Source organism: Lepidochelys kempii, chromosome 15 (assembly GCF_965140285.1).
Source record: "Lepidochelys kempii isolate rLepKem1 chromosome 15, rLepKem1.hap1, whole genome shotgun sequence".
In the NCBI taxonomy this organism is placed as follows: Eukaryota; Metazoa; Chordata; order Testudines; family Cheloniidae; genus Lepidochelys; species Lepidochelys kempii.
In genome coordinates this window covers 20,030,946-20,046,369 of record NC_136394.1, presented here as the reverse complement: position 1 = coordinate 20,046,369, position 15,424 = coordinate 20,030,946, and the positions used below count along the sequence as shown (strand labels likewise).

Sequence of the window (15,424 nt, the reverse complement as noted above, 5' to 3'; positions counted from 1 at the left end):
CATTAAACACCTCAGGATTCTTGATGTCATCAGCTATTAGCTCTGCTTCTCCCCCTAAGTAGAGGCCCTACACTTTCCTTCATCTTTCTCTGGCTCCTGATGTATTTGAAGAACCTTTTCGTACTGCCTTTTATGTCCCTTGCTAGTTGTAATTCATTTTGCACCTTAGTCTGTCTGATTTTGTTCCTACATGCTTGTGCTATTCGTTTGTGTCTTCTTAGGAATTTGTCCATGTTTTCACTTTTTTGTAGGATTCCTTTTTGATGTTTCAGGTCATTAAAGATCTACTGATGGAGCCATATTACCTCTTACTATTCTTTCTATCTTTCCTTCGTTACAGGATAGTTTGCAGTTGTGCCTTTAATATTGTCTTCTTGAGAAACTGCCAGCGCTCCTGAATTCCTTTTTCTTTCAGATGTTCTTCCCACAGGATGTTTCCCACCAGTTTTCTGAGTTTGTCAAAGTCTGCTTTGTCCTTTATTCTGCCACTCTCACTCCTTCCTTTCCTTAGAATTGTGAAATCTATCATTTCATAATCACTTTCACCCAAATTGCCTTCAACCTGCATACATGTTACCAATTCCTCCCTGTTAGTCAGAATCAAGTCTAAAATGGCTGTTTCCCTGATTACTTCCCTATTTTCCAGAACAACAAATTGAGGCCAATACATTCCAAGAACTTATTGGAAATTTTGTGATTTGTTGTATTACTTTTCCAACAGATGACTAGGTAGTTAAGTCTCCCATTACTACCAGATCTTGTGTTTTGGATATTTGTGGTGTTCTAGAAATGCCTCATCCGTCTCCTTCTCCTGATTTGGTAGTTCATAGCAGATCCATACTGTGACGGCACTACTGTCTTTTACCCTTGTTGTCTTTACCAAGAGACTCTCAAATGGTCTGCCTCTCACCTCTTTCTGGGCCTCAGAACAAGTGTATATATTCTTGATGTATAATGAAACACCGCCTCCCTTTTTATACCCTGCCTGCCCTTCCTGATCAAATATCTCCCCCTATACAAGCATTCCAGTCGTGAGACTTATTCCCACCAAGTCCTGTGATGCCAGTTAAGTCATAACTGGACTTACGTACTAATATTTCCAGTTCTTCCTGTTTATTCCCTATACATTTGTGTATAGACATCTCCTCGCTGTCGGTAAGAGTTGTGCCCCATTAGTAGAGGGATAAAGTGGGACTGATGGAAGAATTGTAGCCTCCAAATCTTGATTAGAAACCTGTCCTGCATCAGGCTGAGCTTCAGAGCAAGCTACTGAGATACAAGGTGACACCTACTTTCAAACAAAGGAGACCATGCTTTTATGTGTTTAAAGCATGCTCCAGAGGAGGTTGTAGGATAGCAGAGAGGATTGTGACTAGTCAAGAATGTAGGGCTATGTTAGGAAGCTGGCATAGTGCCTGCACCTCACTGCTTTCCAAATCACCCTCTCTGTTGTCACAAGCACTAAAATTAAACTCCAAACGAGAGAGATTTCGGGTTATAAATATCTGGGTATCTGCTCTCATGACCCGTCTCTCAAGGAGAGAGGTGAATTCTCAGCTTTCCGTAGGTAACCTGGAGAATCTACCCCTACAGTCTTTAAACCTGCTGCTAAATATTATTTCACAGCCTAACCTAATTCTAAAACAATGACTGTAAGTGAAGTTCGCCTGGCTTCTATTGCGATCCACATCAGCTTTGTGCCTTGGTCGAGCCAGTTGCCTGCAGGATATTTGCTTAGATTGCAAACAGACATACTAAAATAAAAACCACCCCACCCACAACCCTTAGGGATGAAATGTAATGTGATAATTGCTTGTTCGTGTGCATGGAGTCAACTGGTATAAAATAACCTCGGTGTATCACTCACACAAAGGCAGCAAAATTAAAAATGACCAAACCAGGCCTTCGATGTGGTCCGTGCGACTGCTCTGCTTGATTCATTGGAAAGTCGATGCTCTCCCATTAATTCAGGCTGGGGTTTTCAAAGGTGATATGGGGAATTAGACCTGGTCTGCCCTATAAAGGTAGATTAGCTTAACTAAGTCGCTCAGGGCTGTGCAATGTAGTGAAGCTGACCTAAGCCCCATTGTTGACCGTGCTAGGTCGAGGGAAGAATTCTTCTGCTGACCTAGTTACTGCCTCTGGGAGAGGTGGATTTACTACAGGGATAGAAAAGCCCCTTCGGTCACTGTAGTGTCTACGGTGCAGCTGGGCCACTGCTGTGTTTTTATTATAGACATTGCCTGAGATGGCCAACTCTCATTGAATTTCAATGTGGTTTAAATGCCTACTTTCCTTAAGCTCCTTTTAAAACCCCCAGCCTGAGCCTTCATCCTGGCACAGGTCTTGGCTGCATTACACAGTGGCCTATAGCTCCACTGTGTTTAAAACTGTGTCTGTCGGTGCAAACCAAAGCAAGCCTGACTTCCTCTCGCTTTATTGTTGAAGCCAGTTGTTTGTTGACGTGCTGTATATAAGGGTGATGTAACCTCTTGAGAAACTTCCCTGAACTGTCTATTTTTAGTGACGCTTTTTCTTTTACGTTCTCTTGCAAGTAGATCAGATATCTGGTTCACGTTTAAAGTGAGAGAAGACCTTTTTTTTTTTTTTGGAAGTACTCTGGGAATTCCTTTTGGGTTTAAAATGTTCTATGTTCTTGGTTCAAAGGTGATTTTTTTGGGGATGTGCGGGGGTGCTAAGTTCTGAGTAAAATGTGTTCTGAGTTCTGGGGGGCATTAAGGGGTTTACTCTGCTGCTGTCATGGGTCCCTGTGTGTGCATGCTGAGCAACAGATGGGTGGGGTGGCCTCTGCATTCCCTATCTGCGTGTCCTCATGCATGCTCATCATCAGCCCTACTTTCTTGCCTGGCCACAGTAAGAGGAATGCTATGTCAGTGTGAGGATGCAGCAAAGGGGGCTGTGTCTGACCCCTACGGAAATCTGGGTCCTCACCCAGAATGGTCCTGAGCATCCACATCTTCCACTGACAACCGTTTCCTTGACTCTGTTCATTTGGTGTTGAGGCAGACAGGCAGGACTTCCTGTCCGTGCGTTGTTCAGAGTGGGGTGTTTTTGTTTTGTCCCCTCTCCTCCCAACACCACCGCCAGTCCAAAGGGAACAAATCTTTTCTTGTCCTTTGCTTGTGGCAGAGCTAGAAAACTGATCCCCTTCCAGTCCTGTCTTCTGTGAGCGTTAGAGGAAGTCTCTTTTATAAATATAGGTTTTAAGCTAGCCTGTCCTTCTCCCACCTTCACCTCTGCACAGATCAAGAGGCACATTGCATTCTGAGCTATTGATCACTCTGAATCCATGCTATCTTTAGCTTCTGGAGCAAACCTGCCGTGAGGAGTGGTGTGCATTTTGTGGAAGGTTACAGACCACAGAGATTGTGGGGACTGACCTCTTTTGGATAAACACATGGGCCTGCTTTTGAACTCCAGTCACGTCCACTGGCATGACTGCTGCCACACGTCACAGCTGCCTGCTTGGGTTAGCCTCTTAAGAAATCCATGGAGTAGGAAGGGCTGAGTTACCTGTACCAACTTGATCCCTTGTTTGTCATGGCTGTAATTGGTAAAGTTGGGACTTGAACTGGAGTGTGTGTGTGCATTTGCTTTGTTTTAGAAGGGATGCCTGTGCTGTTCTAAAGGGACTCCTTTGTTTGCAAGTTGATTCAATAGAGATTGTCATGCCTGACAAGGGGAAGCACTGTTTTTTGCCTACAGTGCATCAGGCAAAAGTAAAGTGGGCAGTGCCTAAAGTAACACCATGCCTCAAGTAACCAGATTAGTGTTATGAAACTGCCTCCTTGCTAATATGAATGCAGCACTTTAAAGCAGGGGGGAAAGTTTTTAATCTCTTTTCTTTTGTGGAATCTTGGCCCAGTGCTTTTTTTAAAAATTAGGGGCTTCTGTTTCTCTGGCAGCTGCCAAGAAAAGAGCCAAGTCTTTGTAAACAGAACGCTGTGTTCTCTCTCCACGCAGGCCCCAGAAGTCATTATGTCCCAACACTATGATGCTAAAGCTGACCTTTGGAGTATAGGAACCATCATTTACCAGTGTCTGACAGGAAAGGCTCCCTTCCAGGTGAGTGGCTCTATGGCTATTAATGCTTGATGAGTTTCTTGCTGTTTTTCATCTGTTTCACCCACACCAGGGGTCACATACAATACTGAGCATGAGGAACCCAGTCTCCAGGCAAATCAGCCTGTCTGTCTGTCCATCCCACTGAGCGAGATAGGCTCATTAATTCTCAAATCAATGGGATGCTCCATCTTTTTTCAGTGCTGCAAATATTGGTAGAGGCCGATGCTTCTTCTCCAGAGTCTGCCTCAGGGCAGCAGCGGAAATATATCCCCATGTGCGTGTGTTCTTGTGAAAGGCCAGCTTTTCAGAAGATTATCTTGGACCCTTAAAGCAATGGTGTCCCCAGCAGCTTGCTTTAAAATCAGTTTCCCTTTACGACTGTGCACAGGGAATATATATATTCTGTTACGCTTGAGGGTGTAGGGCAGGGGCGGGCAAATGTTTTGGCCTGAGGGCCGCATCGGGTTTCTGAAATTGTATGGAGGGACAGTTAGGGGAGGCTGTGCCTCCCAAAACAGCCAGGCATGGCTCAGCCCCTGCCCCCATTCAACCCCCCCGCTTCTCGCCCCCTGACGGTCCCCCCGGGACTCCTGCCTCATCAAACCCCCTTGATCCCTGACAGCCCTGCGGGAACCGCTGCCCCATCCACCTCCCCTGCTCTCGGTCCCCTGACTGCCCCCGGACCGCCCACCCTAACTGCCCCCCGCTGCCCCATCCAACCCCCCCCTTATTTCCTGACTGCCCCCCGGGACCCCTGTCCCATCCAACCACCCTTTCTCCCTGACCACCCCCGGACCCATCGCCCCTAACTGCCCCCCACTACTCTATTCAACTCCCTTCTCCTTCCTGACTGCCGACCCCTGGAACCCTTGCCTCCTCAACCCCCCTGCTCCCTGTCCCCTGACTGCCCCCCGCCGTCCCATCCAACCCCTCCTCTCCTTCCTGACTGTCCGTCCCGTGCCCCCATTCAACCCCCGTTCCCTGCCCTCTGACTGCCCAGACCCCTATCCACGCCCCTGCCCACCCCCTGAAGTCCCCTGTCCTCTATACAACCCCCCCACCCACCCACTCCCTGCCCCCTTACCGCGCTGCCTGGAGCACTGGTGGCTGGCAGTGTGGCTGCACCAGGACAGGCAGCCACGCAGCACAGAGCACTAGGTCGGGCTGTGCTCTGCAGCCCTGCCACCCAGAGCATTTTGCGGCGTGGCTGCGGGGGAGTGGGGACAGCCTCCTGGGCCAGGAGCTCAGGGGCCGGGCAGGACGGTCCCGTGGGCTGGATGTGGCCCACGGGCCGTAGTTTGCCCACCTCTGGTGTAGGAACTATGAGGAAGATCAACTAATCGGAAGGGAAATATTATGGCTGATTGGTATGACTCTGCTTTGAAATGGTGCATTGTAGCTGAAATAGCCTGGCTTCTGGAGTAGATTAGGAAGGTCTTATTGAAGAAGTCTTCTGTGTAAATATTGGTTTTTTTTCAAGACCAGAAAGGGACCATTATGATCATCTAGCATCTAACCCAGGCCTTAGAATTCCACCTAACGTGCCCATAACTTCTGGTTAAACTCAAGCCTGTCTTTAAGAAAGACACCCATACTTGATTTAAAGATGCCAAGCGATGAAGAATCTAGCACATCCCTCGGTGAATTGTTCCAGTAGTGAATTACCCACACTGTTCACCTTGTTTCCATCTAGCTTCAGCTTCCAGTTTTCTCCTCCCAAGCACCAGTTGCTCACATATGGTTATACTCATCTTGCTTTGTTCCTCTTATGCCAAGCAACGGGGGGTCCATGGTTTCCTCCACCTACCTGTTGAACTCCCCAAATCCTCCCATTCCATACCCCTTTCCAGGACATTCATACAGACTTAAAACCTTTCCCTAGCATGATCGCCTCCTTTCTAGCCAGGGGAGCACTATCAAGGGACTTCCTTTTGGAGCCTATCCATCCGCGTCGATGGGTGCATTGCAGAGTGATGTGCAATTTGCTTCCTACTTTTCAGAAGCTATTTCTACACTGCAGCCGCGAGGTGAGATTGCCGTATGTGTAGGCATAGCCCCAGAGTGCACAGGAACCTCAGTCCATACCTCTGTGGTTAGACGGCTATTTTTAGCAAGGTCTGCCTATACGTGCAGAAATGGCACCCCCCAACTGCAGCGTAGACCTACCCAGAGTCTCAGTGTGTGGGCTCCTGTCTCTTGTTTAGCCCAGGAAGCAAGAGACCAAGAATCAAACCAGGGTTTTCTGCGTATCAGTGCAGAGCGACATGGGGACAACGGCCATGAAAACGTCAGTTCTTCTCATCCGATATGAATTGATCTCAGGTCGCTCTTTTTGGGGGGGCTGAATTTTGAAACCCTGATCACTGTTGCAGCGGCCACTGAAACCTGATTTTCCCCGCCATCCCCCAATCCATCCGAATGACTGACTCACTGAAAATGAAGATAACTAAAAGAAAACTCTCCAGTGACATAAGCCCCGTTTTACAAGCTGCTGGATTTTCTCTGCTTTAGATTCAGAACTTTCGTAACTTAAAGTGAGATCTTGAATGTTTATGAAGTTATGTAACCGGGAGGGATAAGGTGATTTACAAGCCTGTTAGAAATCTTACAGGAAGGAATGGTTGAGTGTGGCCGTAAACTGAGGCTTTTATTTTGGTGTGGTCTCAGTGCTGAGGGCATGTTTTCCTTTCTAGATGCCAGGGTTATTTTTTCATCTCCGTTTTGGGATCTTCTCTGACAATGCTTTCTGGTTTGCCCACCTCGCTCTGTAACAAAAGTGAGCCTTCATCTTCCCTGCATGTGTAATTTTTGGTTTTACAGTATCTCCTATGGTTGGCATGGAAATTTTGACCATTTCATAGTGGCTGGTTACATTTTCTTGTTCTCAGTCTCAACAGCTTTGTTTAATGGGGAAGGGGGAAGAAATAACTGTTAGGAGAAAACAAAATAAATATTGTGTTTGCTTAAAATAAAGCTGTGTGTGTATACACACAAAGCTTTGACTCACACATATAAATGAGATCCTTGCCCACTATTAAAGTATCTCAAAGCTCCACACAAACTACTGATGGAAATTTCCCTGACATTGTTGGCCAAAGCTGGCATTGTAGGCATGCTGCACTCACAGGCAACCCTGGGGTGGCTGACTTCTTTGAAAAGCCTTACGTATGTCCATTATTATTATTCAGTGACAAATGCCTTTGTAACTACATGGAAATTTTCCTGTGACAATATTCTTTTTAGAAAATTGTCATAGCAAATATGTTACCCAGCCTGCTGTACTCAACTCTGCCAGCCTGGGGCTGGGGCTGAGGCTCCAGTGAAGGGGAAGGGCAGAGTCCAAGCTCTTTCTATTGTTCTGCCCACTTACTTATGCGGCGATGAGGCAACCCTACAGTGCTGTCAGATCAGCGATCTGGGTAGCTTGCATAGGGAAATAAGGGGTCACCTAACTCCTTGGCATGAGAAGAGTGATGATGCAGCGTGCATGGGTTGGAATGAGTGTTTTTCTTTAGTGGGTACATGTTGCACATCTTTCTTGATTTCCTTGCCTCTATTTTTTGGGGGTTGTGCTTTGGCAACAAAATACTGAGCCCTGTTTTGTTCCTACAGTAACCGTTATGAATCTGTTTGATCAGGGAGAAAGCAAAGCCCAGTCCAGATGGTCCTCTGAGTATGTGTGTGTGTTGAGATCGTGTGTTTACACTTAAGACAGAGGTTACCAACCGCTTTTCCCAGATTGTAAGTTCTAGGCAAATGAAGCCGGCCTGTGGCAGATGTTGCGAGAGCTAGTTAAATGTTAAAGGACTTTATTCCCTCATTTGCACCATTGGAGGCTTTGCAAGAGGTGCTGCAACAGCTGAAGGTCTTGGAGTCGATAATAATCAATTGTGCAAAGAGGTGGGGAGAGCATGGAGTGCAATTGTTGGTAGGTGTGGACTGGATAAAGCAGGGTTCGGTTTTGACATTTCTGAGCGGATTGCAGAGCAGCAAAATTAGCACAGAGTGGGGAGGTGGCTAGGGTGCCCAGACCCGCCTGGACAGATCAGCCAAGGAAAGAAGGTAAAGAGGCAGCTGCATCCCTCCAACACTCATAAAGGTGCCTGTTTTCTACTGTCCAACTGAGACCGCTTGGAGTGTGTCTTGAGCCTGAAATAACCCAAATGCAGAACAAAGAAACTCTGGCTGGACGAGCCTGTTAGTCCAGTGTCCTTCCCCTGGCAATGGCCAGTGCCTGATGTTTCAGAGGAATGCAACCCCCTCTTCCTGTCCCAAACCTGGCTGGGTCTAGCGGGAGATGGTGGCTGCCCCTCAGCAGTGATCTGTTTCCTGTAGATTTTGCTGTCTCAGAGAGCAAGGTCCCCTTGAGTTTCACCCTTCTGGGTGGAAGTTTGTTCGTCGGCCAAGGTAGCTTATTTAGCCCGTGCCTGGGGAGGACACTTGCACGTCTGGTTAAGATTTTGTTAGATTCCTCAAGCCGAGCCAGAGAACGGCTGACTGCCGTTTCCCCTAGTGCAATGGAATATGGGATCCAGCCCCTCCGACATCTGCCTGCGTTTCACCTGTCATGAGCATCCATTGCTACATCTGGAGAGGCTCACAGGTGTGCTGTACATGCAAAAGGTTGTCCTCAGCAAGAAGATGAGTCTTTAAACGTACAATAGACTTCAAGGGACTTGGGTAGATGGATAAGGAGCTAGCACGTGTGGAAAGGCTGGGTCCAACTGTCTTGCTTTTCTACTGGGGAAATGTAACCTCCCAAATCAAGGCAGAAGAGGGTGGGTGGGTTTTCTTCTTCTTTATAGCTGTTTGTAGAAATGAAAATGAACAGCAGCCAGGTCACCCGAGCCAACTTCCCTGACTTCACCATTCCTCTCCTCACCCAACAAACACACCATGTCTGATTGTCAGACCTGGACAGTTGGTAGCGTGACTGTCCAGGCTGTCCAAAGGAGCTTTGTATCTTAAACATGTCCATCAACAAAACAAAGAGCCTGCCAGGGGGGTAAGATTAATAGGATGCATAATCCCTATTGACAGATTTGCTGAGCTTTGTATTAATGTTGAATTGTTAATATGCCTGGCCTAACGAATGAGGTGGTGGTCCAGAGTTGTGGCTTTTCTGCCTTATATGACTGAGGGCTCGCACGGTGTTTTCCCTTCTCTTGCTGTTTTATTTGTTTGTGTTATGGTAACATCTAGAAACTCCAACAGAGATCAGAGCCCTTTTGTGCTGCGCCCTGGACAAATACATAGACACAGTCTCTCCCTAAAGACCTTACCAATAAAATAGGCAAGGCAGACGGGAAGGAGGGGGGAACAGCCACAGAGAGGGGAAGAGATTTGCCTAGGGACACAGCAGGTCACTGGCAGAGCTAAGAATAGAATCCCAAACTCCTGAGTCCCAGTCCAGTGGCCTGTCTCTTAGCCTGGGGACAGAGCTCGAACCAGGCACAAGAGTTAAAAATTAACTTGTTTCAGAGTAGCAGCCGTGTTAGTCTGTATTCACAAAAAGAAAAGGAGTACTTGTGGCACCTTAGAGACTAAACAATTTGATTCCTTATGGTCTTGATTTATTTGTAAGACTTGGCCAGGTTGTACAGTCTTGATTTAATTTTTCAGAGGAGCAAGTACCACTGATGTTCCTGAGAGTTCCCGGTGCAGGGCGCCTCTAAAAATCAGGGTGCAATTTTGTGGGGTGGGGTGGGGTTTAAGGCTTGTGTTGCAACTTTCTATGCCTATGAGAGAGAGAGAGACAAATGAGAATGGCAATAGTTCAAACACTTAAAAGTGCTGGTCTGCCAGCTCTGAAAAAGTTAAGCTGTCTGTGTGTGTTCTCATCCCAGCTAGCTGCTAGATGAAAAATTAATTTCCAAGCCTGATGCACTGAGCCTGCTGCGCTATTCTTTCCCAGTTCATTCTGCCTAGATAAGTACTAGGATTATGTGCCATTTATAACAACCATAAGGAATTTACACTCTGAAATGAGCCTCCAGTGCAACTGATGAAGGAAGGTTTTTATACCTGGAACTTAAACAAACCTTTTGTTTGGAAAGCAGGCTGGTTTTATAGCCCCAAACTGAGTTAACCAGAGCCAGTCCTGTGTTGTTAGGGATGAGAAATTCCGTTTCTAGAATTGCTGCTGGTTTTTGCAGGATTTGGGGAAACTGTGCTGATTTAAACACACACCAGAAGCAGATAGTGGCTAGGTGACAACAAGTTAGTCAGCTAGGGGAAGAGAGTGAGAATGACACTATAGGCTGGTGCTTAGCATGCTCACCTAGGATTTGGGAGATCCAGATTCAAGTACCTGCTCCAGTGACTAATTATTTATACGCAGTAGAACAGGAGAGATTGAGAGAGACCTGCTGAAATGTAGGAGATCCAAGTTCAGATCTCTTCTCCACATTAGGCAGAGATGGGAATTGAACCTGGGTGTGTCTCGTCCCAGAAGAGTACCCTAACCACTGGGCTGAAGGTGATCTGCCTACTTCCCTCCCGCAGTGTTTTGTGAATCTAGTCATCCCTGGTTTTTGTCAAAGCAAACAAAGTGGGTTGGTTGAAATGAAAGGTTCAGATTCTTATTTTTTTAACTTGAGTTCATTGCAACTTTTTGTTTTTGATTTGACCTGAAACAAAATTTATTTTCAATTTTTCAGAATTGCCAGCAAATGGAAACGGCCATTATTTGCCCAGCTGTACCTGTGAATTTCTATTCTGGGGGGGCAGTATATTACCCCCCAAAAGCATGGAATAGTTAGTGCAGTCAATAGATCATTGACGTCTGAGCTCTCCCAACAGTGCGCAGCCTTGAGCAGCACTGCCTGTATAGTGAGATGGTTATTGTAGGTCTAGTCTTAACTTATTCCTAGACGTGGAGCCGGATGGCTCAGCTGATTAGTCACACGGTTACACTATGATGCAGGCTTGTCTGGGCCATTGGTGATCAGAAGTGTCATCTGAGGGGGTTTGGTGGCCAATGTGAACTGGGTTTGGTAGTGTCAGTCCATTTCCCAGCAGACACATGATTACATTGTAGTTACCAATGCTGCAGAAAGGACCCTCTTGGGCAGCGCCAGCTAAGAGACCAAAGTTTAGTTGGGCAGGGATTAAACCACCCTACCACTGCTAGATGTGTTGCCTCCAGAACAGGTGAGAAGCTAATCGCTAAGCCAGTGTGGGGGAAAATTGCAATAAAACCTGTTCAGAAAATAAATGCAAGACTCCCTTCTCCAAACCTGTGCGTCCAAACTTTCCATAGTCCCTAAATTGCCTTTTTATTAAATTTTAAAAGGGGGAGTTTTGTTAAAGGGTTTTATTTGTGCTCAAAAAACATGCTCCCAATTAACTTTCACTTTAAAGACGTGCTCCTTTGATATACTGCAGCTGTTACTTCTAGGAAGCTTCTGACAAAATGTTTGAAATAGATCAGAGATTCATTGCATGTCTAAAACAATTGAGCTGTTGACCCAGGGAGTGAATAAAGAAGACAGACAATCCTTCTGTCTCTTGCTGACATGAATGAATACTTAACCTGATCGTCGTGGAACTGTATTCCCACTTGTAGGGTTCTGTGTGTGTGTGTGTCCATAGCCTTGCTGTCAAGCTCTTCTGTGCCATGTGTGTCCAGGCTTGTTTGAAATTGGACGAACAATGAGATGCGAATCACAGAGCAGGATCCATGTGGGGGAAGGGTACCAAAAAAAAAGGCAGATCTGTACTGAAATAAATCAGGTTAGACTGCCAGGCTTGGAAACGCCGTCCCATGGATTGTCTTCGGTGACGCGGCCACCTCTGCTGCACAGGGGGTCACTTAACATTTTTGTGAATCTGGAAAACGGAGCATATCGCTGTGTCCCAGTTTTGTCCCAGCTCTTTCCATATGATAACGAGGGATCGGTTGCCGCAGAAAGGAAATCTGGGACAGCTTTCTTGTTCCACTGAAAGAGAAGCTCCGCTTCCTTGTAGGAAGGGGTGTGTGTGCGTGCGTGGGGGTGTGCGTGCATGAGCACACGTGCGAGCTTAGAAACAATAGCTTTGTCACAAACTCTGATCAGCCGAAGTTTTGCAGCTCACGAAGGGCCTGATCCAAAACATACAGAAGTCAACTGATCTCCCATTGGCTTCGCTCGGCTTCCGATTTGTCCCAGTAGCTGTCGTTAGCTGAGTTTTCACCTTCAGGCCTGCAGGTGCTGTTGAAGACGGGCAGCATGCTGTGAAGTGCTGGCTAAACACCAATGGCAAAACAACCATGTGACTGCTTGTCCAGCCTCTAAGCATGCTGCAGCCGTGACAGCTCACACCTGTCCACGGCCCAGTTTGTCTGCATGGCCCCTGCTGGCTCCTTAAGCAGGTTAGTTGACCTGAAATGCTTCCAATTCCGAAATGGTCTTTTGAGGTCTTTTGGTAAATCTGCCTGGTTCTCTGCTGATCCCTAGGGTCAGGACAAACTGCCTGTGACCTCCCAGTGCCTCCCACCTTTTGCAAACAGTGCATCCTGCAGCAGTGATCGGGCCAGAGCGTGACTCTTTCCCTTCTCTCTTCCCCATTCCCACTTGCCTCCATGTCTGTGGTTTGCATGCCAGCCAGTCCACACTGCGTTGCATTAGAGACCATTGGTCTAGGCTGAAAGCTTCTGGACACGAAGAACACTCTCGGGGAAATTTACAGGTTCTGTATTATTTAGTTCATAAAAAACAAACAAAAGAGGAACAGCATGAGGAGGCTGTATGGGACTTTGCTTATTTCCTGGAGACTTTATTTTTAACTCTGGAGGCTAACCTCTCATAGTGGGTAGCATTATTTTTTTTAACTCTTGTCTCTCCCAGAATTTGATTTCTTTATGTTCATGACCAAAAACACTTTCTCATCCGTGATAACACCTGTAGCTTGAGAATTGCTGGCAAAAGACGCTAGGGTCTGGTTGTCTTGATTTTTCAGTTTCTCAGGAGAACTGGTGTTCTCAACTGATGCCTTTCACGTCAACAACCTCCCTGCTCCCTTTCTTAAGACCCTGAAGCACTAATCCATGTTCTCTGCAGGAGCTGCCATTCATCATTTGGAACTCCTCACGTCTGCAATTATTTAGCCTCCTGGGAGAAGGTTATTCGGGCAGCTTAGAACTGAGCTGCAGAACTCATGGAAATGAAGCTGAGCCTTCAGAAAAGGAGAGGAAAATAGAATCAGGTCAGGGACAAAAATACAGGAGGCTGAAATACTGTATTTTCAGTTCACACCGCAGTCTGGGTATTGCAGTCTGTAGGGTCTCCTGAAATAGAAGCTGCTCTCCCTGCTAGTCCAGCAGCAGGAAAGCAACCACAGTACACTTCAAAGCAATTGTGAAATAGGTTAAAATAATAATAATTCCTCTCCCTGCGTTATTGCAAGCTGCTCTAGACACGTTTTCTTTCTTCTCCATAGGCCAGCAGCCCTCAAGATCTTCGTCTCTTCTATGAGAAAAACAAGATGCTGATGCCCAAGTAAGCATTCTTCCAGCATTACTATTTTTTCCTACTTGCTTACTCTGTCTGTATTTACACCTGTCCTCTTGTGCCATCAGCTCATCATGTTGGGGATATGACTTAACTATTTGGCCACCTGCCTCTACATTCCTTAAGCAGCAGCAGTGTGGTCCAGAGAGTGTCAAGCTGCTTGTAGATTTCCCGAATTGGCTCTGTCTCCTCCCACAAACACCCATTTCGCTGCTGCATGCACCCTAGAACATGCTTTGTATGGAAGCTGCCCTGCTGAATAGAGACTTTTTGCAAGCGATTTCCAAAGGCCTTGTTCCCCATGTGCAAGTTGGCCTTCCTGTGTCGGGTACTACCTACTGGGTTCAAGAGCAGCCATGATTTTCCCCATTGCAAGCATCCCAAGGTAGCATCCAATACTGCAGGCCTTCCTAGCAGCACCAATCCTGTAGCACTTATTCACTGCATGTAGGTCACATACCCAGTTTCCCATGTGCCAGGAAAGCCACTTCCTGAGCCTGTAACCCTTTCAGAGGGAAATACAGAGCTGAGTGCGTGCCCTTGGCATGTGGAAATTGTTTCAGTTCCCAGGGTGTGTCAGGAGAGCAGCGTTCTCATCCCAGAGTGGTATGAACTCACTGCTGGAATAATGAAATAGCTGACGTAGAGTGCTTTTTTGTTAAATGGGTGGGAGCTTTTATTTTGATGCTATGCTCTTAAATGAGAGCCACGCTGTCTCCTTTAGAAACCTCCCTCTGACTCTCTAGAGATGGACTTAAACCCACACTCCAGATCCTCTGAACCTTGGGAAAAATTGGATCCCAACTTGGGAAGCTCAAACCCAGCATGACATTTACCTGAGGTGGGGGACGAAAGAAAAGTGAACTGCACATAAACTGTCTTGTCGGACCTGACGTCCTATCCCGACCTGCTAGGCGGAATTGGCGTAGAGGGTGTATAGCTTAATAGTGTGTATAACTTTGTAGGGTGTGAGTTCATTGTGTCAGAGGGTATATAGTTAATTTATCCACTAAAGCAGCCACCAAAGGGGAGTCAAGAAATCAAAGCTTTATAAATCCATAACGATGCACAACGTGCGTGAATTTTTTTCTTTTCTTGTGACGAAAATGATGGTTTTGATCAAAGTGTTGAACGTTGTGAGCCCTGCCCCCTCCCTGTGCTTGTAGCCCAAGGGATCATGGGAGTCAGAACAGCCTTATGGTGGGAGGAGCCCGTGGCAGAAAGTGAAGCAGATGCACCTGCCCCGCTCATCCCTAAAAATAAATTCATGTTCCCTTATGAATCTGTACATTTTTAATGCCTGGGAAATATAATCATTTCCAGGAAAAGCCTTTTTCCACCAGTAGGAGCGTTCTGCCCTGTCAGCATTGTGAATTGCTGAGCGCTCGGGAGGAGGCATTCAGTGGTTAAAAATGAAACGGGGCAATGATAAAGTGAGAGACCTCCTTATTTATCAGCGCTGCATCTGAATTAGCAAGGCCCTGCTAAAAAAGCAGACCCCCAGCCTTCCTTGTGTTACCATTTTTCTTCCAACGCCTGGATTTTGGAGAGTGTCTTTATAATGTGTGCAACGCTCTGTGCCATTTCTTGAGTAAACCTGGATAAAACAGCCTCCTCAGCCTGGCTAGTGAAACCCAAAACCACCCAAGAGCCCTCGCCCTCATCTGCCTGGGCAGTGCCAGGCTCTTGTTACATTCTCCTCGGGGCTAATCAGCAGGGCACACCTGTTTCCCCACCCACTGGTACAGTCACTAGAGAAGAAATGTAGTTTGGTTGGGGGGGAAGGGAGAGAAGGCTCTTTAAACTCTCAGTAGAAATCTCTGTTCCTCGTGAACTGACATGACTGT

At 46.7% G+C, this 15,424-nt stretch overlaps 1 protein-coding gene across 7 annotated transcripts in view; it reads left to right on the top strand.

Moving 5' to 3' along the window:
• The window catches only part of ULK1 (unc-51 like autophagy activating kinase 1), a 99,801-nt gene that overhangs the window by 35,329 nt on the left and 49,048 nt on the right, over positions 1 to 15,424 (top strand). For 6 of the 7 annotated variants that reach the window (XM_073313040.2, XM_073313036.2, XM_073313037.2 and 3 more), the window contains 2 exons: positions 3,985 to 4,086; positions 13,507 to 13,565. In XM_073313040.2, coding sequence (XP_073169141.1) covers positions 3,985 to 4,086; positions 13,507 to 13,565 — 161 coding nt within the window. The remainder of the gene's footprint in view (positions 1 to 3,984; positions 4,087 to 13,506; positions 13,566 to 15,424) is intronic. The other variant, XM_073313039.2, reaches the window with a different exon arrangement.